Source organism: Conger conger, chromosome 14 (assembly GCF_963514075.1).
Source record: "Conger conger chromosome 14, fConCon1.1, whole genome shotgun sequence".
In the NCBI taxonomy this organism is placed as follows: domain Eukaryota; kingdom Metazoa; phylum Chordata; class Actinopteri; order Anguilliformes; family Congridae; genus Conger; species Conger conger.
Window position 1 is genome coordinate 42,994,462 of NC_083773.1, and position 25,394 is coordinate 43,019,855.

The following is a 25,394-nucleotide window of genomic DNA, read 5'->3' on the forward strand; positions in this document are numbered from 1 at the left end:
GGAGGCGTGGAGACAGAGTGAGACCCCTGGGAGAAAGCATTAATGCAGAGCCAGGTGCATTCTGGGAGTAAAGAGAGTAAAGAGGCCCACTATTGTCTTATTCACTAACTAGTGAATGTCCATATAGTGTAGACTACATGTCATCCTGTAGGCTATGCACTGCTGTATATAGCCTCAAAATTATGAACAAACATATCATATAGCCATTTCTTAAAGCATATATTAAAGCAGGTGCTATATTAAACATAATTTTTTAATGAAGACGAGGCGGCTTGTCGCTCTCCGGATTGTTAGATCCGTTTGTGCTGCACTTATTAAGCAGCCAGGCAATCTTTAAAGCTGGGTTTGTCATTTGCATTAGCAGCAGAAGATCAATCAATCAATCAATTTCTATTCATATAGCGCTTTTAACAAAGGGCCTTTGTCACAAAGCAGCTTTACAGAGAAACCGGTCCCCAAGAGTACACCTAGGGCAACAATGGCAAGGAAAATCTCCCTGGCTAACAGGAAGAAACTTTGAGCAGAACCTGACGCAGTAGGCAAACCCACCTGCCGCTGGTTGACACCGGCTTGTTTAAAGACTCGTTTAAAAACAGATTAGTAAAAGTACATAAATGAAGCAAAGATGAGGTAGAGGGATGGCAGGAACACCAATGGGTGGCACTATCAGGCAAGGGCACAGGCTTGGTGCTACAGCTGAATCAGCAGTGGGTGGCACTATCAGGCAAGGGCACAGGCTTGGTGCTCCAGCTGAATCAACAGTGGGTGGCACGGTCAGGCAAGGGCACAGGCTTGGTGCTACAGCTGAATCAGAAGATGGCAGACCTGCTCGTTGATCCTGACGTTGCTGCACTCGCCGTTCCTCTGCCACGGTCTGTGGACGCCGTGGCTGCATTTGGACCGGTAGGAAATGTCCAGCCCAGCAGGGGCGCGCTGGTGCTCCAGTAAGATGGTGGACGACAGGTTCTGTGGGCAGAATCCAGAAACATGTGAACATGAACACAAACAGGAACACTCATGCTCACATGCAATTGCAAACCCACAAACAATACAAAGAATATGCAGAAACAGACCCTCATCCTGTCATTTGTCATTAAAAACAATATTATTTAAAGTCACTCTGAAAACCTGATAAGCACTCCTCCAGGACCTCTTTAAAAAATGGCTGCAAGAAAAATCATTATCTTTTTTTTTTAAACAGCAAAGAAAAGAAACCGTATCAGCACAGAATCAGTTGAGCTCTTGGTCAATTCCCTGACAGCAGCCATTTTTGTCCGGTCGTTCAGTTATGTAGGACAGCCTGACTTTGGCAGTGTCTGCTGTATTTATTTCTACTTTTCTACATTTTAATTAAATTTAAAATGCTGAAACATTGACGGTTACCAGTGTCTCCTAGCGTTTCCCTTTTATGACCTTTATTCCTGCGTTTTTTGTCCCCGTTCACTTTCCATAGCTCTTTACTCACCTGTGTCGCGCTGACTGTGACGAATCACTCACACCTGTTTATCACTGTGGATAACTGTCTGTGTATTTAACCCTGCCAGTTCGTTCAGTTCTTCTGCGGATTGTTATGTGTCCCGACCATACGCTCCAGCGGTTTTCTGCTTGCCTGTTTCATGTTCTGACCCGGTTTGTATACCCGGACTTCTCTTTGTGGCTTTGCCCTTTCACTTGTTTGGGTTACCTGTTATCGGATTTTGCTTGACTTCTTGGATTACGGATTTTGAATAGTGTTTGGTACTGTTGTTTGTGTTGATCGCCTACCCTCTGCCTGCCTCTGACTATGAACTTGATTATCTACTTTGATCTGTTCGCTGGTATTCGACCATTGCTTGTATCGACCCTGAACTGTTCAATAAAAACATCTTCTCTGCCACAAACTGGGTCACAATCAGTTCTTCTGTCCCCGCGTCTGACACTTTTAACGCAATACATTCACACACTTTACTTAAAAAACCCACAGCAGGTCAGAGTGAGCTTCATACTCTCAGACACTCAAATAAGCAATACAGGAAGGCGTTAGCACACCCTGTAGAGAACTGCACTGCACTGACCCAACCACTTCCTCATGACACTGCAGTCCTCAGTCTACTAAGAGTCCAGACATCAGCAGTTATGTGGTGTTCACACGATGGACGGAAGACGGCAGATGACAGAGCAGCAAAGACGTTCTCAGTTATATCATGGTTAAGGAACGGGACTTCAATTCCCAGTCACAGCACTGCCATGAATTCAGTAATCAAGTTATTCTGAATGGGAGAACCTCTTAAATGTTTTAATATGAGTTAATTTTAGTCATTTAAGAGTCTGGTCATCTTCAACACATGCGAATAAAAATGTGAAAATGTAAATCAGGGAAATCAGGAAATACTTAAAGAAGCATAGCATGATTGCATTCAGTTTGGCTCCCAGTGACTGGATAACCTTCAGCCAGAGCAGCACTCACCCCGTAAGCATCAGAAATGAGCTGGACCACGTTACTGGAGTCTGCCTCCAGCACTCCCACTACAGACTTGGGGATGAGTTTGCTCAGAGCCTGGGGGTGCAAGGGATGGGGGAGACAAGAGTGGGGTTGGCACAATGGAACAAGATGAGAAATTGATTATTGGGGCACTCCTTCAGAAACCAACCACGTTCTGATCTAATCTTTATAGATTTAAAAACATTTTTAGACACATCGGCCTATACGAGAGAGTGATAGACCAATGTCATTACATTACATTATAATCATTTAGCAGACACTCTCATCCAGAGTGAGGTGCAATTAAGGGAAAATCAGAACCAGGGGCAAATGTGCTGAAAACCCAAGAGGGAGGTACGGTTCTAGAGTGATCACACAGACACAAACTTAAACCCTAGTAGAATAAGTATCCAAGTAGCATTCCTACGGCTGGCAGATAGAACACCCTGAATACTAAAATAATTAAACACCAGTGCAAATATTACATATAGCAAACACACAGCATACATGGCTAATTATGACAGTGAGGTAGGGAGGAAAAGAGTTTTCAGTCTGCCCTTGAAAGTGCTCAAAGACTCTGCTAGAGGGTCAGGAAGGTCGTTCCACCACCGTGGGGCCAGGACAGACAGCAGTCGTGAGTGAGAAGTGCAGTTGTGGTGAGGGGGAGGTGCCAGGCGTCCCGAAGTAGCGGAACAGAGAGGTCTGGCAGGGGTGTAGGGTCTGATGAGCTTTTTGGATATATGCTGGGGCTGATCCCTTAACTGCCTGGTATGCAAGCACCAAAGTTTTAAATTTGATGCGTGCCATAACAGGCAGCCAGTGGAGGTTGCTGAGCAGGGGGGTGACGTGTGAATGTCTGGGGACATTGAATACCAGACGGGCTGCAGCATTCTGGAGCAGTTGTAGGGGTCTGACAGTGGATGCCGGAAGGCCAGCCAGCCTGATCAATGTTGTTTGATTAATCACAATGACAAACCAGGGGCCCTCAAAGTGAACCCGTATTGGATACCCCACCCTACCTATATCTTTTCTAAAATAAACATAAACATAACAGTATGGTTCATAACTTTTTTTTAAAAAGGATACCCATAATTTCAATACTTTTGGCCTAAAATAAATATATGCAATTTAAGTGAATGTGCGTCCTAAAAACGAAATTTTCATTTTCTATATAAAATATTTTATGAAAAAACTACTAAATTGTCTGTGTAAAAAGGCTGGACCAGGCCCCATATTGCACGTTATCCACAGTAACTGCCCATCAAATAGATGCTGGAATAACCTGGCTAACCTGATAGCTGGGCACACTCCTCTCTGTGACAGCGAAGATCAGCTGGATGTTGTTGGCAGAGAGGGCCCTGGAGAGACGGCCAATCGAGGGGTAGTCCTGAAATCAGCTTATGCTTAGAAACATGACATGACATGGGGCGCCTCTGGAATTCAGTTAGCACACAAATCTAAACTATTTTCAGTGCTATCGCAAGCTAAAAACGCTACAAAAGCTACAAAAGCTACTAGCTACTAACCATGCTGAGCTAATGCGTGAGAGCCTTCAGAAATAATGTGAAAAGGGAATGATCCACCTGATTCTGTGACATGAAAAATAAACAGCACAGAACTGAAAAACCACAGTTTGCCCGGAACAACAATATGCTGCCTTTCAGCGCTCTCAGATAATGCATTGGCCAGAGGTGTAAAGTCCAGGTTCGGGAAGTTGAAGTCCAGTATTTTGTTCCAACCAACGGGATTTTCTCATTAGCTAAATTCTTGATCCAGGAGGGTAGAACTAATGAGAGAAATCCACTGGGTGAGTTCACGAGTGAAAGACAGGACTTCTACTTTCTCACACCTGGATTTTACAACTGTGCATGTGGCTGAAGCACCAGTTCTTGGCACAAGGACATCATGCGATGCCAAGCTGAACGCTGACAGCAAGCATGGCCCTCAGCTCAAACAGACAGGCCTGCAGTGGAGTGAAAGGAGCCGCTCACGTATTCGGTGGCTCTGTTGTAGTAGCCGTCTGCGCTGAGGTGGCATTTCCCCTCGTTGGGCAGGTAGATTCCCGCCAGCCTGCCATCGCCAGCCATGTGGAAGGTGTCATCGGAGGTGTAGACCAGGATGCGGGTGACGTTAGCCCAGCCGATAGCCTCCTGCGGAGAAACACGCAGGACCAACCACGAAGGCAAAGATAAAAGCTGTGAACTTGACTTTTTTGTAACATGCCAAGATTAAGAGATACATGAAGTGTTTTGAGACTTTTATTTTTTTCTGAAGCAGGCTGATATGAAACGTGAGCACTTTGTGACTCTTGTGGTTATGGTTAGATGTAGTTTGTAATGCTTTTTTATTTCAAAACATTTTTCTCAGTCACAATTAAGGGTAGGCACAGTACCACAGGTGAATAGGGAAAAAATTCCCATTCCTCTGATCAAAATGACATTTCATATTTTTAATGTAGACACAAATGCAAACACCTGGTGCCATGAGACTGCCCAACTCAGACATTCAGTGCTCCTGAAACTACCCTATGAGAGGGAGCAACAAACTGTGTTCCACTTTTATTAGTAACTGAAACACAACAACTAAATCAAATACAGAGCAACTGTACAGGGTAAGTGCATAGTTTGGCCAGTTAACAAGTACCCCCTGCCCAGTCTCATCTGCAACTAGTGTGAGATATTGGACAACAGAGTCTATCTGGGAGTATGAACTCAAGGATACATACAACCATTTCACCACCATTTATCACCCATTCCATCGTAGCAAAAAGATTAAGTAAAAAAATAGGCAGTTATTCCAAGACAGCGATGAAAATTCCAAGTGGGAATTACGTTAATTTAGTGACATCAGCTTAGTGTCAAGATATCTTAAGATATCTAAGGGTCCAAAAACCTATCCAAAACCTATCCAAACCACTCTGAAAATCAATAGAATGCTTTCTGTCCATTATAAAGCATATAAATTAGCTCCTTATGGTGGTTTAAGATGAAACATTGATATTGCATTGAAAAATAATGTCAAAGAAATGTGACATACTGTGGTAGACATACCTAAACCTGTCATCGTTGTATGTTTCCTGTACTCTAAAGTATGTAATCTTTCATTGCAGGCTCTTGGATTACTGCCAACATAGCATTGTTTTGATAAAGGTAGATGCATTTTGGGATGGCGTGACATCAGCAACGGGAGCTCTTTATCTGGGATGCTCATCCACCAGGGTGGGCCGACACGACCCGTTGCCATGCTCCGCCCCGGGGGGCCCCACCCCATGGCCTTGTCCCCCAAATTGGGCTGCCTGGCCTGGCATGAGAAGCGCACGTGCCCCACCCCCACCTGGCACACGGCCGCCTGCATCATGGCGTCGAAGCCGGCCTCCGGGGAGTCCAGGTTGCCGGAGATCCGCTGCCTGCTGACCCGGGTCTTGAACTCCGCCGCGTCTTCGGTGAGCCGCAGAACGTTGTGGAAGCTGAAGGCCGGCTGGCAGCTGTCCATGCGGCTGGGGCAGGGGTTGGCCAGCTTGAGCTTGACCTGGCTGACGTACGGCGAGGCCACCTTGTCCACAAAGGACCCGAAGCCTGCAGGGCATTGGCGAGGGAAGGAGAACTGCATGAGAGTCATGGCTGGCATTTACACAGCGCCTTTATCCAAAGCGCTGTACAATCGATGCTTTTCATTCACCCATTCATACACACGCTCACACACCAACGGCGATTGGCTGCCCATGCAAGGTACCAACCAGCTCATCAGAAGCATTTGGGAGTTAGTTGTCAGGGACATTTCGAAACACCCAGGGTGGGATTGAACTGGCAACCTTCCGACTGCCAGACGACTGCTCTTACCGCCTGAGCCAATGTCGCCCAGAGTTCCATGTTTACTGCACGTTCCCTCCTTATCTAATTCCTGAAGTAGGAAATCGGCTGGCAATTGTGACAGGAAATGGCTTTGGCCAGTTTTTTTAATGTGACAATGTTTTCAGAGTTTTAAACTGATTAATTTACTAAACATTGAGGATTCTTGAAATGACTTTAATTGCATCTCACATCAAAATCTTCTTTCCCTCTTTTTCATTTTGCTTCAGCCATGTCCAGCTTTTTGCACGGCTGAAACGAGTTGAGATTTTGCCTTTTATATTTTCCATGGCAATAAACCAAGGTTGTCGGACGATTGTGAGAGTTTAGGGGGTTTAGTAGGGGTTTAGTTTCTGTGGGATCTGAAGGACACTGGAGGAGCTGAGTTCACATACTCACCGATCCTGACCTTCTTCGTGACCTTCTTCAGCGCCTTGAGGATATCCTCCCCCAGGTGCTTGATCTTTTCCAGGTCATCCTTCATGGAGTAGGACAGGTCCATCAGGTAGTACAGGTCAATGGGGTACCCCTCCGCCCGCTTGAACCACACCTCGAACGTCTCTGGGACTCCTGTGAAGCCAGACAGTTCATCACGGAGAAAACTGACTTCCAGAAGAAATATATTGCTTCTTTCTGCTGTTAGAAAGCCATTTATAAAGCACAGAGAGCGTCAAATTTGCAAAGCTGCAACATCAGCCACGGCATCACCAGGAAGGAAGCGTGTGTTTTTGTGCAACATCACCCGGCCTGAACAACCTCTACACGACGACCCTCCGTCCTGGGCAGTCCATGAAAAGCAGCAGGGGCAATGAGGCTGGGCGGGACAAAACATGTGCAAGCTGCCACTATTTATTTCATAGGAAACACTGCGATTTGTATGTGAAATGTATCTTTTATTCATTTGACCCTTTTAAAGCATTTTTCACACAGCAAACCTGACCTCCCCTGATGGCACATAACACTGGGCTAGCTTGGTCGGTGCCAAAACTGAACTATTTTCCACATATCCCAAAATAAACCCTGCCACTTCATAAAGTGCTTCATTGCTATGATGAATCATGCCAAACAAAGCAACAGCATGCCTCTTAGACTTGCTTTAATAGTTTTCTGGACAACAATGGAGTTCTCTGATTACCAGAATATATCTGGTGTTTGCTCTATGGACGATTCTTGTTGGAGCGCTAAATTAATTGTAGGTTTTGGTCTTTCCATAGCATGATCATAAGAAAATATAAAATTACGCCAGCATAAACTTAACTAGTCCCTGACCAATATACTGCACTAAGAGCCCAGAAAAGTCATGTAGTCCCTGACCACTAGAGATGTACCGATTAATTAAAAAAAATATATAATTATACGTGCAGCACGGATGGTGCAGTGGGTAGCACTGACATTTGTTAGGCTTTCTAAAAGAAACACAGCATTTTTTTTGCCTGCATAACGAAATGGGGGCGGGGTGGCACGGATGGTGCAGTGGGTAGCACTGCCGCCTCACAGCAAGGAGGTCCTGGGTTCGAATCCCCGTCGGCCGGGGCCTCTCTGTGTGGAGTTTGCATGTTCTCCCCGTGTCTGCGTGGGTTTCCTCTGGGTACTCCGGTTTCCTCCCACAGTCCAAAGACATGCAGGTTAGGCTGATTGGAGAGTCTAAATTGCCCATAGGTATGAGTGTGTGAGTGAATGGTGTGTGTGCCCTGCGATGGACTGGCGACCTGTCCAGGGCGTATTCCTGCCTTTCGCCCAATGTATGCTGGGATAGGCTCCAGCCCCCCTGCGACCCTGTTCAGGATAAGCGGGTTAAGATAATGGATGGATGGATGGATATAATTATACGTATATAACGTTTAACCGTAACCGATACTGCTTATGCTAGGGGTCGTATCTTTTACGTACTGACCAATTTAATTTAATTTTCTAAATGTATTTTGGTTCAATTATAAGTCAGATAATAACCTAATTGCCAAATTAAACATTTACATTTACACTGACATTGTGCAGTGTAGCCTCACAGTTGTAACCTACAGATTGTAGTTAATTCCCTGTAGTTTACATCCAGGCATCCTGGTCGATTGTGTGTCATTTTTTTAAATGAATCGGTTAAAATGATAATTCTTCATGTCTTCATCCCTCTTCCCAATGGCTTCTGCCTGATAGACTTGATTGCCATGAAATCTGTAAATATGCTCCTGTTAAGAACTTTAGTCACGCAATATAATATGTGGGTCTATTTTTAGGTGACTGGCATAATGATTTAACTTTTATGCCAATACAGGTCTCTGTACAATTTGATCTACTTGTATGTAACATAAACAATGCATTTTATATGGTGCGGGACAATTATGGTGGTGAGATGAAGATGGTCCATTTTTTGCTGAAAGCAGGAATTTTTCACTTTCAATATCCCATGGATAAATAGCATCATGTTAATGTATTGCTTCATTTATATTTATGTGGATATTGCATAGTGGAAAGCGATGTTCAGTTTACCGGTAGTTTGAATTTGCGTGTCAACAAATAAACAGGGATGAAGAAACGCTATACAATAAGTCATGTGAACCAAGAGTTACAGATTTAAAACCCACAGACATTCTTTGATACAAAGTACATTCTTTTAAAAAATATATTTTTTTCTCCCTTTTTGGTAGCCAATTGTACCCCGTCTAATTCAATTAGAGCTAGTATTAGATACACCACCCACACCCCGTCCCTCCGAGAGCGACACGCCTTCTTCAAGCTGTCTCGCCACATGCTGGTGACCAAGGCGCCTGAGGTGCTTTTTGTGCAGCAATCTACTAACCCTGCCAAGGCCCTCCCTCTGGAGCAGCAAGCCAATTATTGCTGCTCCACGTGAGCCGGCCAAACTTGGCTTTTTGGCAGGACCGAGAATTGAACCCCAGTCCCCGGTGTGCAACTGCAGCAAACTGCAACCACAAGTCTGCCGCATCTTCGCCTGTTGCACCACCGCGGCTCTGTAACTAGTACATTCTTTTTCAAATTCCCTGTGGTGTTTGCATTCTTAAGCCTCTGAAATGGCTGCAGATTGCTAGTTTAGAAACAGCGTATTGCAATATTTTGTGCAGCATTTGTCCAATGATGTATTAGCTACTTCATTTATATTTATGTAGATACAGCACAGTTTCAAGGAAGAAACCTTGAGCAGAACCAAGCTCAGCGCAAACAGTAAGTTTAACAGTAGTGTTATATGTAATAAATAAAGAAATTAAATGTATAAATGAAATCAGTAATTCTACAAATAATAAATTATGCTAATGATAATTATGCAAATAATAGTTATGCAGACAACAAATATAGATAATTATCCAAGAAGGTCCGTTCTTGGCACAAGGAGGGCAGAAGTGGCAGGGTAGCTGAAGCTGAAGGCGGGGTCAGGTGGTAGAGCTTGAGCTACAGCTCCGGGCCGGAGCCCAGAATGACACTATGGCAGCATAACTAGTGGACAAGAGGTCAATCCTAATTCTGAGTTTACTCCATGGGAAAATGTTTATTGGACACTAAAACAGCAAGGCTTGATTGGCCGTGCTGGGTCTAGACGAACAGCGTGGCTGTGTGGGAGCTGGTTCTCACCGATGCGCAGTTTGAGGTGCAGGCTCTGAGGCTGCAGCTGCACCACGTTCTCCGAGTCGCTCCGCAGGTCCACGTTCTTCATCTCCTCCACGCCGGGCTGGGGATTGATCAGGTGCTCCCGCCCGCAGTTCCTCTCCTCCAGCGCCTGCGCGGTGTCGCAACGCCGCTCGTTCGGCTCCCCGGACTTCAGGAAGCCCTGCAAACGCACGCACGTTTCCAACCTCAGTACACAACGCCAGAAAGACTGCTGTATCTGCAGCCTTGGCTGGCACATGTGCCCTATTGTTGACCAAGACACCTCAACAGCTAATTGTCTAGGGTGACTCTAATGATGGTAAAAATGCCATGTACTTTGGGAAGGCCATTAGGAGGTCTGCAGGAGAGAGGAGGGGCAGGGGCACCTGTCTGTACCTGGGGCAGGGGCACCTGTCTGTACCTGGGGCAGGTGCACCTGTCTGTACCTGGGGCAGGGGCACCTGTCTGTACCTGGGGCAGGTGCACCTGTCTGTACCTGGGGCAGGCGTCGTGGCCCGTTGTGACGCATTCTGAACGTTCCATCATCACACTACATTAATGGCATCTTATCCAGAGCGACGTACAGTTCATTAAACTAAGCAGGAGACAATCCTCCCCTGGAGCAATGCAGGGCCCAACGGCTGTGCGGATCTTATTGCTACACCGGGGACTGAACCACTGACCATGCGGGTCTCAGTCATCTACCTTAACCACTACACTACAGGCCGCCCTGGCTAAACTGGCAGAGCAGGGTTTTCCCTACATACACGTCTAAAAGTATTTAGGTGATCAACTATGTGTTAAAACGGTTAATTCTGTAATTCTGTAGCCCTCCAATATTAAACATAATACACGCAACATAAAAATGTAAGAAGAAAAAGGGCCAAACCCATCAATGTTAATAAATGGGAATTTTTTTATATAATTTTTATTTTCAATGAATAGACTGCTGAGAGATAACCTTACCTTCTGCATGCACCAGCCACAGCCTGGGCTCCTCAGGCATTCTTTACAGCTGGCCTGGGACTGGCATCCCCTGGCTGGCCCTGGCAAACACACCCACCACAGGGTATCAGAGCCACAGTTCCGCACTCGACAGGCCAGGGTTTCTTTAACTACCTAGAACCAGCAAGCCTGATGCCGCACGGCAGCTTAGATCAGGCTCTCACTGTGTGCGGAGTCCCAGAGCCAGAGGAATAGCTGTGGCCTAGTCAAAGTCTTCACTGCACCTGAAAGAGATACTGTGGCAGGACCTGAAGCATGCTCGAAACCTTTTCAACCAAATATAACCTGACTAGATGTGAAGTTCTCTAGGCGTTCAAGTGAAAACCTGGCTATATTTGGTTGAAAAGGTTTCAAGCCGAGGTTTCTAGTTTCATAGTATTCGATGACGTCACTCAAAGCGAACCGTGGCCATATTGTACAGAAGATAATAGAAGATCTTTGAACCAAGGCAGACTATGTTACCTTAGCAAATGTTGCTAGGCTATCAGTATATACAAGTTCCTCCTGGCTTGGCTTAAACTCCTTGTATCCTCTCCCTCAATCTCTCCCACCACTGCAATTCTATAAAAACGTAACTGCCTACTCTTGTCACCACCGGATTTGTTATAACAAAGTTAAAGAGAAAGGTGAACAGAAAAATGTATAATTTTACATGTTTCTAATTCTACTCCACATAGTGGCGGGCGGTTTCGTGTTAGTGAGCGATTAGTATCCGTACAATTTGGCACCCAGCTATTCAAGTGACGTCATCGGAATACCATGAATATCTAGATGAGACCTGAGCTAAATTGGGGCTAAATAAATATGTTTATGTCAAAAAATGTATATCTGTTTATGTTTTTCTCTCAGTCCCAGATCTCCAGCCCTCTAGATCTGGACTCATTTGGAAAGTTGTGGCAGTTAAAAAAGTAAAACTAAAACTAAGAGTAAAACTAACAAAAACAAACTAAAACAGCTGCATATTGTATAAGATGCTGTCCACTAAATGGTTGGCATTTATATAGCGCCTTTATCCAAAGCGATGTACAATTGATGCTTCCCATTCACCCATTCACACACACACTCACACACCGACAGCGATTGGCTGCCATGCAGGGCGCTGACCAGCTCGTCAGGAGCATTTGGGGGTTAGGTGTCTTGCTCAGGGACACTTCGACACAGCCCGGGCGGGGGATCAAACCGGCAACCCTCCGACTGCCAGACGACTGCTCTTACTGCCTGAGCCATGTCGCCCCACTCACTAGAACCGCACTGCAAGAATTATGCACACTAGCTGAGCATGACCCCAAAGGGACGCACGTCATTTCTCGGTTGCAAAATCTCAAAAGTGGAAATGCATGCACCCGGAAACCGAGACATTTCAGAGACGCTGTTATCTGACAGAGAGTCTGTGACAGGCACTTACCTGCAGTGCCCGTCCCTCCCACGGCGTGCAGTAAGATGGCTGCCAGCACCCACACTTCGTTCATTGTGTTCTGAAAGAGACGAGAGGAAGAGGTGAGTGAGCAACACAGCACCACAGGTTTCTCACTTCCGTTCTCATCACTCTGCCGAATCACCACAAGCCTTATTTTTCCACTGCATGCTGGGAATGCCTGTACAATTCACTGAAAAGAGAAAAGGTTGTTTCCTGCCAAATGAATATAAAAAGTGCCCCTTTTTCAAATTTGTAAGTGGTGTTCGGAGCAAGATGAGTATTAGTTCCGTCTTTAGCCAGATTGATCAGCTAAAGAATTGGATCACCATAGTAATGTAGAAATGCTACCAAAATGGCAGTAGTTTAATAGTATATTGCTGCATAATAACTATTAAAATGACAGTCATTAAAAAAAAAAAAACATTTAAAAGTGGAAGTACGTTTTTGATGTTGAGTTTTTGATTATGAGTGCGTTTCCATATGTACACCTAAAAAAATGTTTTCAACAGGTACAATGGATATGCTGTTGAGAATGCAGAAACGCTTCTTGCTCTTTGAGACCTGAAACTGTCAATGAAGTCCTCAAGTTCTGTTTTAGCCCAGTTCTCTAAATGACACCTGGTTTGACAGTATTGTGTTGGTCAGCCTTCTCAAATGCGAAAGCTAAATTTCTGCTTTAAAAATACAGTCACATGACCTCTAACTAATGGATGTGTAATGGGCATCTGTATAGGACTACCCTGAGGTCTCGTGCTACTCTGATATACACAAGACACCATTTTATCTTTTTGTTTTCTACCTGCAATTCAGTCATCCTTCAGCAAGAAGTTGAAGTTGTCCTTCTTGTTAATACCTTGCTTCTCGCCAGTGATATCAATTGCCGCTTATTAAGCACATTCACTAAGTAGTGATAGGAACTTTCATTCCTTTCGGTGAGCCAGAAGTTACAGCAAGCAATATAAACCAACTCTCAATTTCCTATAGCAGTGTTTGTCAACTCCAGTCCTTGCAGCCCACTCGCCAGAAGGTTTTGTTGTAACCAGGAACTCCACAACTCCACTCCACACTCATCAAGGGCATTTTTGGCCGTTTGATTGGTTCAGTCATTAAATCAGTGAGTTCCTGGTTACGACAAAAACCTTCTGGTAAGTAGGACTAGAGTTGAGAAACACTCTCAATGGACAAATTACTGCCAAATATGATTCCTAGACAATGGACTGTGTAAGCGCTCAGTTGTGCTAGTGTAGCATTTCACCTGTTGCACTTAACGGCTCTCGGCCTAACTTCAGAGACACTTAATAAAATGAGACGCCGTATGTTCTGGTATTCTTCTGCAAAAATGTTTCAGTGGAAAAAAGTGGAACATGTCAAGAATGTATCCAGCTAAAAATGATTTATTTATTGAAAAAGAATCAAATATAAGTACAATAATAATTGAAAATGAGTTTTTAAAACTCTGATTCCCCTTGTCTAATAAAACATTTTAATTTATTTTTTCCCTTTTTGGTAGCCAATTGTGCCCTGTCTGATTCAATTAGAGCTAGTATTAGATACACCGCCCACACCCCGTCCCTCAGTGGCCCGAAGGAGAGCGACACACCTTCTTCAAGCCGTCTCGTCTCATGCTTGTGACTGTGATTCTGAGGTGCCCGAGGTGCTTTATTGTGCGGTGATCTACTAACCCTGCCAAGACCCTCCCTCTGGAGCAGCGAGCCAATTATGCAGTTCCGTGTGAGCTGGCCAAACTTGGCTTTTGGCAGGACCAGAAATTGAACTGCAACCGCAAGTCTAGCCTGTTGCGCCACCGTGGTTCCCTATCTGGTGACTGACTCAGCCAGTCGAAAAAATGTTCTCTTTTCTTTTTTTGGCTTTGTAGCTTTAGCAGTACATATGGCCCCATGCAGTCTGGTCCCACTCAAAAGAGACTAGAAAATGTGGTTAATCTAAAATACTTTTTTCACTGTAGAAACACATCCCTAATTACTCTGCAGCAGGCTGCATTCATATGCACAAGTGGGTGAGTTGGTCGTGTGTCTTGGCGGGTGAGTTGGTCGTGTGTCTTGGCGGGTGAGTTGGTCATGTGTCTTGGCGGGTGAGTTGGTCATGTGTCTTGGCGGGTGAGTTGGTCGTGTGTCTTGGCGGTTGAGTTGGTCATGTGTCATGGCGGGTGAGTTGGTTATGTGTCTTGCTGAAGCATGCCGTAATTCTTACAGAGAACAATATACACTTCCACTAAACAATGTAGTCTGTCACCAAATGCCTGGTAATGGACTGATCCAAATCTTAAGACTGTGCTCCCAAAATTCAGCATGTTAAATGTGCAACTAGAGGGAATAACACACTTGACTGTGTATACTCTAACATTACCAAGGGATACAGAGCCTCCCCCCTCGCACATATGGGCCAGTCTGATCACCTGTCACTGTACCTAACTCCAGCTTACAGCCCCATTATTAAAAAACAGGAACCCACCACCAGAACTGTTCAAAAGTGGCCCGTGGATGCCTCTTTCCAACTGCAGGACTGTTTCCAGCGTACCAACTGGGACCTGTTCTTTGATCAAGATGTGAATGTCTACACCTTTACTGTTCTCTGCTACATCAGGACCTGTATTGAAAATGTCGCCATCGACACACGCATCCGTGTCTTCCCAAACAGGAAACTTTGGATGACTAAAGAGGTCCAGACCCTGTTGAAGGAGCGTAATACAGCCTTCAGATCAGGTGACAGAGAGCATTACAGCACAGCCAGGCACAACTTGAAGAAGGCATTAAGCAGGCAAAAGCTGCATACAAGGAAAAAATCGAGGATCACTTCACCAACAGGGATCCGGCACATATGTGGCAGGGCATCCAGCAGATCACAAATTACAGGAGTAACCAGGAGCCACCTACCGACAATAATGTCTCCTTGGCAGAGGAGCTCAATCATTTCTTTGCCCGCTTTGAAACAGTGGGGCTTGATAATGGAGCTGCACCTTCACCAACGGCCTCAGACCACATACTGACTGTACAGACACAGGAAGTGAGGCGAATCTTAAATTCTGTGAATGCAAGGAAGGCGGGGGGGCCGGATGGGATTCCAGGGAGAGTGATCAGAGACTGTGCCCACCAGCTTGCAGATGTCTTCACAGACATTTTAAATCTGTCTCTGTCCCAAGCTACTGTGCCGACCTGCCTCAAATCATCCACAATCATCCCAGTGCCCAAACAAAGCAACATCAGCACTTTTAATGACTATAGACCTGTGGCACTCACCCCTGTCATCGCCAAGTGTTTTGAGAGACTGGTTATGAAGCACATTAAATCTGCCCTCCCCCCTAACCTGGACCAACATCAGTATGCATATAGAGCAAACAGGTCCACAGAGGATGCTATCGCCACAACCCTTCATACAGCACTGGCGCACCTGGACCAGAGTGGGACATATGTGAGAATGCTTTTTATAGATTACAGCTCGGCGTTCAACACAATTGTCCCCAGTAGGTTGGCCACCAAACTTCTCGACCTGGGTCTCAGCAACTCTCTGTGTATGTGGATTAAAGACTTTCTATCCAACCGCCCACAGACAGTCCGACTCGGCCCACACCTCTCCTCCAGTCTGTCCCTCAGCACCGGCGCACCACAAGGCTGAGTCCACTGCTCTACTCCCTCTACACACATGACTGCATCTCCACACACCCCTCAAACACAATAATTAAATTTGCAGATGATACAACAGTGGTGGGACTGATTTCCAACAGTGATGAGACAGCCTACAGAGATGAAGTCCACAAACTGATAGGATGGTGCACAGACAATAACCTCACACTAAACATCAAAAAGACTAAAGAAATCATCATCGACTTCAGGAGACGCAGAGGGGACCTTTCCCCCCTAACCATGGAAGTGGAGAGGGTCTCCTGCTTTAAGTTCTTGGGGACCCACATCACTGAGGACCTCAAATGGTCAGCCAACTCCACGGCACTGGTAAAAAAGGCCCAACAGCGGCTCTATTTTTTAAGGACACTCAAGAAAACCAACTTGTCTGCTGAGCTGCTCAAGGCCTTTTACCACTGCTCTATCGAGAGCATTTTAACCTATTGCATCATGGCATGGTATGCAAACTGCACAGAAACGGAAAGGAAATCCCTGCAGAGAGTCATTAACACTTCGCAGAAAATCATCGGACTTCCCCTGCCCACACTGGATGACATCTTCAGGTCACGCTGCCTCCGCAGAGCTAGCAGCATCCTGAAAGATGGAACCCACCCCTCTCATCACCTCTTTTCTCTGCTGCCATCTGGAAGGCGATACAGGGCCTTCAAAGCCCGCACCTCCAGGCTGCAGAACAGCTTCTTTCCAAGAGCCATCACTGAACTAAATAAACACTCCCCCCCTATTGCCATCACATCTGCATCATAACACTCAGGGCTAATCCATAGTTTATTTATATATATTTATTTTAATAATTGTGGGACGTGCAATATTTTTCTACTGCTTGAAATGTTCTCCTATGCTGCTTTTAAACTCGGGTGCGTGAGTGTGTAATGTGTGTAGTGTGTGGGTGCATGAATGTGTAGGGTGTGTAGTGTGTGTATGCATGTATCGTTTTAGGTGCTGCACATCAAATTTCGTTGTATTGTTTGTGCAATGACAATAAAGCTTTCTGATTCTGATTCTGATTCTGATGGAAAATTGTGTAAAAAATGTCCCCTTTAGGCAATGCAGTCATTATTTTGAGGGAGGTTATTTATTTATGGGTGAGGCCCCATTAAACCGCATTGCACAGTAGTGATGGGAACTCTCATTCAGTTGATGAAATTTGTTTTCGTAAGGGTAGGTCATGCCTGACAAACCTTTTGGCATTCATTGAGGAAGCTACCAAGTGTTTTGATGTTAGCAGGGCTTATGATTATACAATATACTAAGATTTTTTTTTTAAAGGCACTGCATGACAAACTCATTATCACAATGAGGATGGTAGGAATGACAGGAGCCATTTCAGAGAGGATGTGGAACTGGTTATGGGATAGAACACAAAGGGAGCATCCCGTTAGTCTGCGAAATACATACTCTATTCACTCCACAACCACCCTCTGTGCCCCGGAAACCAGTCTTTGTGAACTCCCTCCCTCCACTGTCCCATTATTACATTACATTGTGAACTCCCTCCCTCCACTGTCCCATTATTACATTACAGTGTGAACTCCCTCCCTCCACTGTCCCATTATTACATTACATTGTGAACTCCCTCCCTCCACTGTCCCATTATTACATTACAGTGTGAACTCCCTCCCTCCACTGTCCCATTATTACATTACATTGTGAACTCCCTCCCTCCACTGTCCCATTATTACATTACAGTGTGAACTCCCTCCCTCCACTGTCCCATTATTACATTACAGTGTGAACTCCCTCCCTCCACTGTCCCATTACATTACAGTGTGAACTCCCTCCCTCCACTGTCCCATTATTACATTATAGTGTGAACTCCCTCCCTCCACTGTCCCATTATTACATTACAGTGTGAACTCCCTCCCTCCACTGTCCCATTATTACACTGCATTACATTAATGGCATTTGGCAGATGCTCTTATCCAGAGCGACGTACAGTTGATTAGAATAAGCAGGAGACAATGGTCCTCTAGAGCAATGCAGGGCTAAGGGCCTTGCTGGATCTTATTGTGGCTAGACCGGGGATCGAACCACCGACCTTGCGGGTCCCAGTCAGATACCTTAAGCACTACGCTACAGACCACCCTGTATGAGAGTTCCCATCGTAATGGCTTAAACTTCGCCCTCCTCCACTCCCCGGTGAAGTGTACAATGATGTATGTTTCAGTGGAAGTCTGGTGCTATCTAGATCCAGAAAGAGGAGATGGCAGAGAACTTGAAATGACAACATTGTGTGTTCAGAGATGCTCTTCTGCATACCACTGTTGTAATGTGTTGTAAGAGCTCTCAGTCACCATTAATGGTACTACAATGACTGCCTCACGCTCTGCTAGGAACCTTAATGTGTGAATCACGTCAAGCACATGCATTTGCATTTGTCATTTTCACAGTCCTGTCTATCAAACTGTTTCCACGGTCAAAGTCACTTAGATCTTCCCCATTCTGACATTTTGTCTGAAAAACAGCAGAACCTCTTCACCATGTCTGGATGCCTGTATGCATTTAGTCGCTGCCACATGACTGACTGATTAAATATTTGCATTAACAAGCTGGTCTACCTAATAAAATGCTTGCTGTAAAGTTGTATCACTGAACACAAGACCACAATTTGCACAAAACATTTGCCATGTGCTATTGCACGCCATTACGCCAAAACCAATCATGGCTCTGTTTCCTCACTGAAATTTTTTTATGTAACTTTGAGCATGTCATCTATATCATTATTCTATGTATGTGGATATTATTTGGGGGCGGCACAGATGGTGCAGTGGGTAGCACTGCCGCCTCACAGCAAGGAGGTCCTGGGTTCAAATCCTGGTCGGCCGGGGCCTCTCTGTGTGGAGTTTGCATGTGTTTGCGTGGGTTTCCTCCGGGTACTCCGGTTTCCTCCCACAGTCCAAAGACATGCAGGTTAGGCTGATTGGAGAGTCTAAACTGCCTGTGGGTATGAGTGTGTGAGTGAATGGTGTGTGCCCTGTGATGGACTGGCGACCTGTCCAGGGTGTATTCCTGCTGTAGGGACTACAACTTCCACATTCCCACAGGAAAATTCTGCGATGTCCACCACGAATGACGTCTAACTTGGTTCAGCCAATCCCGTAATGGCGGGAGCAATAAACGGTCCCATAAGAGCAAGACACGTTCTTGGGATCTCTCTTCTGCTTCTTCTGCCTCTTCTGCTTCTTCTCTTGGACGCACCCTTTTTGGCCATTCGCTTCAGCTCATCTGCTCCGAGACTCGGACAGAGGCTGAATGCTGCACAGCGCACTACCAGGCCTACGGACACACCCAGTTACCTCGCGGTAACTTCGTGGCCTAAAGCGAGTGGAAACTGGTGTACACGGAACGCTACATCAGTTTACCCCTGCAAAGCTCACCAAAGAACAACAGCAACAAACTTTTCCACCCGGAAAATGGACCAACGAACATCCTTCCAGCAACCGAGCGGACCAGACAACAACGCGCGGCTAAGACGCCCCAGCCTGCGCATCTCTCCGGGACACACATTCACAGCACCATCGCGGCTCCTACAAGGACAGCACGTCTTTTGGATCCAATGCGTATGGACTCAGTAAGAGAACAAACATTCAGGCATAGCCAGTGTTTAGTTTAGTCTTAACTGTTTTTGTGAATCTGTGTTTCCATATTTGCCGTCTTATCATTGGAATGTATTTTGTTAGCTATATATGTACGTGAATTGATTCGCCGTCTTTTGCGCACTACGCAAGTAGTCTTCTCACAGCTAACAATAACTAACACACCCGGAACTCTAGCTTACCCAAGCTAGCTACTCCCACTTTCACCTTTCCTTTGTTCAAGCGACACGCGCGCTTGCGCGCTCCACACACACGCACACACACATACCCAACTAAATTTCCTTACTAGCTTCCCTTAGTTTATCTGTTCTGTGTTTTACGTTTGTTTAATAAATATATTTTATTAAACCCCGGTGTCCGTTTTGGAATCACATAGACATGAGAGCCGAGTTAAAGCAGTCTTTCGAAGAACTTCCAACCTTCAGGTTATCGGTATGTTTAATCATTAATATTGGTTATTTTAATTATTAATTAAAATACTAAATTTGTGGTTAGATATTTCTGATAATAGTAATTTTATGAGACTGATTACTTTTTGCAGTTATACTGCTACACAACGTTTAACTGGCGCCCCGGTTTCGTAGAGAGTAAAATCCCTGCGTTATTTGGCGGCCCGTGCGAGGACCCCTACACTGCCTTTCACCCAATGTATGCTGGGATAGGCTCCAGCCCCCCTGCGACCCTGTTCAGGATAAGCAGGTTAAGATAATGGATGGATAGATGGATATTATTGGTCAGGAACTTCATGATGTTGACATGTGCAGCCCACACTATGTAATTAATCAGAGGGTATTTATACACCTCGTGGTGCGTTCTGTTTTTGACTCTGAGCCGAGTTTGCTCCACCGTCTCTATTTATCTGTCCTGGTCGTAAAGCACCTTTTGGGTCCTCCTTTCTTTAGCTGACTTGTAGCGTGTTGGGTATTTCACTTTCTGCATCAGATAAAGACCCTGTTTCAAGTCTCTACAGGCACTTTGCCAAAATTGAGGAACAACGTATCGGAAATAACTTGTGATTGTTCATGTTGTCTTCCTTTTTTCTGTTTCTCTACCCAAAAACATATCACACATAAAATATGTTAAAATATTGGGGCTGCATTAGCTGGAAAAAATAATTTTATATATATATATATATATATACACTCACTGAGCACTTTATTAGGAACATTTTTCCTTTATTACACCTATTTATTAATGTGATTATCTAATCAGCCAATTGCGTGGCAGCAATGCAATGCATACAAACATGTAGATACAAGCCAGGAGCTTCAGATAATGTTCACATCAACCATCAGAATGGGGAAGAAATGTGATCTAAGTGGCTTTGACAGTGAAATGATGTTGGTGGAGAATCCATGCTGTTGCTACGCAATCAAACCATTGTAGGACTCGATGCCAAACTGTCTTAAAGACAGGCGATCTTTGTGTTAAAACATTGTTACAAGACCACTGTAAATCCCTTCCTATCATTGAAAAAGGCTCACTCACATGTTGACTCACTCTCTGCCTGTGTTTGTAGTCCTTAAATTTGGGTTTCAAAATATATAGTTGATAGCCCAACACTCTGTACCAAAACATTGTATAACTGTACAATAATTCAAGCTCATTGGTTGAAAATTGGATCTAATTGCCACAGCCAATGGCGTTTCAACAATTTACAGAGAAGGGGGAGGGATAAACAGTGTTGTGGTTTGAAGGTGTTTGTTGCTGCTATTCCTCTCTTGACCTCTAGAAGTCCGAAATTACCTACTGTACCTTTAAAACGGAACGGAAGAGGGAACGTGGACGTAAGGGTGGCATTCGTCAACGACTAAAGACTCAAACAAACTCCCCCTGCCTAATACCCTGCACATTAACGTGCAGTCCCTGAAAGCGAAGACAGCCAACACCTGCTACCTGCCTGAGTATGGGAGCGCCTGGGTCTTGGCGATCACTGAAACATTTCTCCTAATTTATAAGCATACTGAATAATAATAATACAATATTTTGATAATGTATTTAGATGGGACACCATTTAAAATCAGTGATCGACGATGAAAATGCCCTCTATTGTGGAGCCAAAGGTGTTTTCACTGTCTTCCTCAGAAATATTCAGTTGAAAATACTCGAGAGGCTAGAAAGACTTGTTGTAAAATGTCAACATTTTTGGCCACAAAATCTCAAGTACAGTTTTTTTGCCAAAACATGTGTATTGAAAATGCTACCATTTCGTTATCCATTCATTATCTTAACCCGCTTATCCTGAACAGGGTCGCAGGGGGGCTGGAGCCTATCCCAGCATACATTGGGCGAAAGGCAGGAACACACCCTGGACAGGTCGCCAGTCCATCACAGGACTGGGCACACACACCATTCACTCACACACTCATACCTATGGGCAATTTAGACTCTCCAATCAGCCTAACCTGCATGTCTTTGGACTGTGGGAGGAAACCGGAGTACCCAGAGGAAACCCACGCAGACACAGGGAGAACATGCAAACTCCACACAGAGAGGCCCCGGCCGACGGGGATTCGAACCCAGGACCTCCTTGCTGTGAGGCGGCAGTGCTACCCACTGCACCATCCGTGCCGCCCCCATTTCGTTATGCAGGCAAAAAAAATGCTGTGTTTCTTTTAGAAAGCCTAACAAATGTCATTAGCTAAAATACTAATCAGTCGTTACTTCAATACAATTCCACTAGCCGGTTCAAGATTCAGCTGAAGTATACTGTATTTTTTGCTCACGGATGGGGATCACACCTTTACTGTGAACAGGATTACTGATACTGGTCAGAGAAGTTTGTATGTTCTTCGTTTTCCAGACAGCCAATACAAAACGTAGGTAATAGCAATCATATATACAGGTACTTTTGTAGAAGTACGCAGCAGCAAACCAAACAACAATGATAATTCCGCCACAGAAATTTTAAGTGAACAATGGACTTGATGTTTCTCTGAGTTAACATGTTTTTAGAATTGCATTATTATGAATTTGGTTCGCTGGACTCTTGCAGCAATGGCATCTTAAAAGAGGTAATACAGATACAACCATGAGTTTTAACACTTTCAAACGGTATATCCCGTTACCATAGTGATTGAAAATTGCGCTGTTAAAAATTTAATTTATGCAAAAACACCCACACTGGCCCAGTGAGACTTAAGGGGTTAATGGGAGTCTTCTTGTTTATTAGCTTTTTTGTTCTGTACTTGTATGTCTGGATCAATATAATGGTATAGAACGTCTTTCCTAGCCCAGAGCTGGCAGATGAAAAGGAAAAGTGACAACTGAAATATTGCATAATTTAATTATGAGGTGCAGTATTATTAGCCTAAATGGCAATATTATCAGCAAATCGTAAGTTGAGCATGTTTCACTCTCCGTTATCTTCAAAGCAGCCAATCATCTTTGAATTACTATTTGCTTAAACAGCAGACATTCTGACCACAGGCTGGCGGTTTGACTTCCTGTGCCCCAGTTGTATGCCTTCTGGCTGCAGCTTCCTTGTGCGCTGCATGATAAGTCATGGAGCTTTAGTTGAGTGCTTCTGTGACACTCCCACCGTTTCAATGTGACTGCTAAATATACTGTTAATGTGGTTTTTGCTTAAAAAAAGGCCTCCGTTAAAAAAGAACACTACTGCATTTAATGAGGACAGAAGGTACATTGTGTCTACTACAGCAATTTCAGCTGAAACACTGCCCTAATACAGGTCTCCAGCACTGTAGAAGGAAATAGACAATAATACAAACTAGTATATTATATTATTCTTACTGTTTGAAAAACAGAGTTCACTAAATATGGACTTGCATGTCAGCCTGGGTTCAACTACAGAAAGTTCCAGATCCTGCAGATCCACAATGCAGTGCAATCTAAGACCCACCCCCACCAACCATAGAAAATATTACTCAAATAAAATTTCTGTATCAACGTCCAAAGATGAGCCTGTGATCCACAATTACACTTTCTTTGGCCAGGAAATAGTGTTCTAGTTTTTAAGCCAGTGTCTTTTTGTGGATGATACTGTTTAGAATGATGATAAAACTTAATTCTCAAATGTAAAGGGCTCCACAGCACAGATTTAATTTGAAGTATATTGGAAGAATGAATGGTAAATGGATTTTTACATCTGCTCCTCAAATTATACTAAGTAGTAGACTAAGCACGGCGAATATATGCCTTATAATTATGTTGTTTCTCAAAGTATGGTTAGTAAAGTAAATACTTTCAAGGATATGCTTACCTAAGTACTAATTATCACACATTCAAATAAAATAATACAGAGAAAGTAAATCTAAAATTACGTGAGGCTTTAAGTCATGAAAAGCCCACCCTTTGAATAGATAGATCACCTCGACGCTCTCTTTTTAATTATCTCATACTAAGGTAGAATGGAGCTGTGTTGCTTACTGTAGCAATTAAAACCGTTGCCTTGCCATTTCAAAGAAAAAAGAGCGCAAACCCTGTATATAAAAAAAAAAAATTCTTAAAAAGTGCAGTATAAACTATGGACTTCAAGCCGCAGAAAAAACTGCGCTGTTCGCGATTCGTTTCGTCGACAGATTTCATCAGGCTGAAAAGGTTTTTTTTTTAATTTATTTTTTACAAGGTTAGCTCTCTTTTCCCTTTTTTACACTTTCCTGCGGCTGAAGCATCACTCACTGTGATTTTATGTAATCTTTCCATTTGCCTTAGTTTTATATTGGATACTCACGTTTCTCTTGCGTCGAAGATTTCCAACAGTTACACACGAAACGAATGCGTTGATCTATTCAAGTGTATGGCAGATAGAGCACTCTCTCTATTGGTCGATAATTAAGCTTGTTAGACATATTATCCAATAAAAACCATTTGTCAAAGACGAAGGCGTATCGTATCTTTTTCTATTGTTGGTCATAAGAAACAAGTGGAAATATTGGGGAAGTGGGATTTTAGCGGTGCAAATTGGGAAATGTTTAAATATATATATATATGCGAGATAGAAATGGATACATATAGGCTTAGAAGATATTGAGGAGATTGATAAAAACTTTAAAACAACTAGAAGCTGCTCATCAGTCAGTTTCTAAAAGTAAAGGTAGAATGAAGAGAAAGGTGGTTCCCTGGTGGACAGATGAGTGTGATAATGTAGTGAAAGAAAGATCTAAAGCTCTCGGGATATTATGATTATCATGCTTCATCTACTTTGGAAGAAATGAAGAGGGCAATAGTAAGACCTGGACTAACATCTCCTGGGAAGGATGAAAACTGCTATGTAATGCTAAAGCATTGAGGTGTTTTACCATCTATGATGTTGCCAGGTTTTTATAATGAGTGAGAAGCGGGAATATTACCAACTGGTATAGGCCAATAGCCCTGACATCACATACAGGAAAGATAATGGAAAGGATGATTACAGAAAGATTAGCATTTTACATGTAAAGCAGAGGACTATCTATCTCGTGGATTTAGGAGGGGTAGAGGAACCATGGACCCTGTTATGTGTCTGGAAACAGAGATTTAAAAAAGCTCAAGTTAATAAAGAATTTGTAATGGCAGAAAAGGCATATGATATCGTTTGGAAGGAATCAGATGAAATATGATAGGAAAAGCAGGTAGAAAATATAATTGGATTAAAGACTTGATTTGTCAGAATTGGGACAGCGTTATCAGGAAGATGAGCAGTGAGCACTTTATTAGGTATTTATTAGACTTATTTTTTAGACTTCTACTGCTGTAGCCTGACCACTGCTTTGTGTGGTCAGATATACTCTTCTGTGGTTATTTGGACTTCCTGTCAGCTTTGACCAGTCTGGCCATCCTCTGACGTCTCTCATTAACAAGGCGTTTCTGTCT

At 44.0% G+C, this 25,394-nt stretch overlaps 1 protein-coding gene across 1 annotated transcript in view; it reads right to left on the reverse strand.

Moving 5' to 3' along the window:
- Positions 1-24,359, reverse strand: part of itgb7 (integrin, beta 7) — a 34,769-nt gene extending 10,410 nt beyond the window's left edge. Inside the window, exons 1-10 of the mRNA XM_061220968.1 lie at positions 24,274-24,359; positions 12,317-12,386; positions 10,873-10,952; positions 9,892-10,087; positions 6,709-6,879; positions 5,795-6,036; positions 4,453-4,611; positions 3,753-3,848; positions 2,447-2,536; positions 826-966 (exon numbers count right to left, since the gene is read on the reverse strand). Coding sequence (XP_061076952.1) covers positions 826-966; positions 2,447-2,536; positions 3,753-3,848; positions 4,453-4,611; positions 5,795-6,036; positions 6,709-6,879; positions 9,892-10,087; positions 10,873-10,952; positions 12,317-12,380 — 1,239 coding nt within the window. The 5' untranslated portion in view covers positions 12,381-12,386; positions 24,274-24,359. The remainder of the gene's footprint in view (positions 1-825; positions 967-2,446; positions 2,537-3,752; positions 3,849-4,452; positions 4,612-5,794; positions 6,037-6,708; positions 6,880-9,891; positions 10,088-10,872; positions 10,953-12,316; positions 12,387-24,273) is intronic.
- Between the last annotated feature and the right edge of the window lie 1,035 nt (positions 24,360-25,394).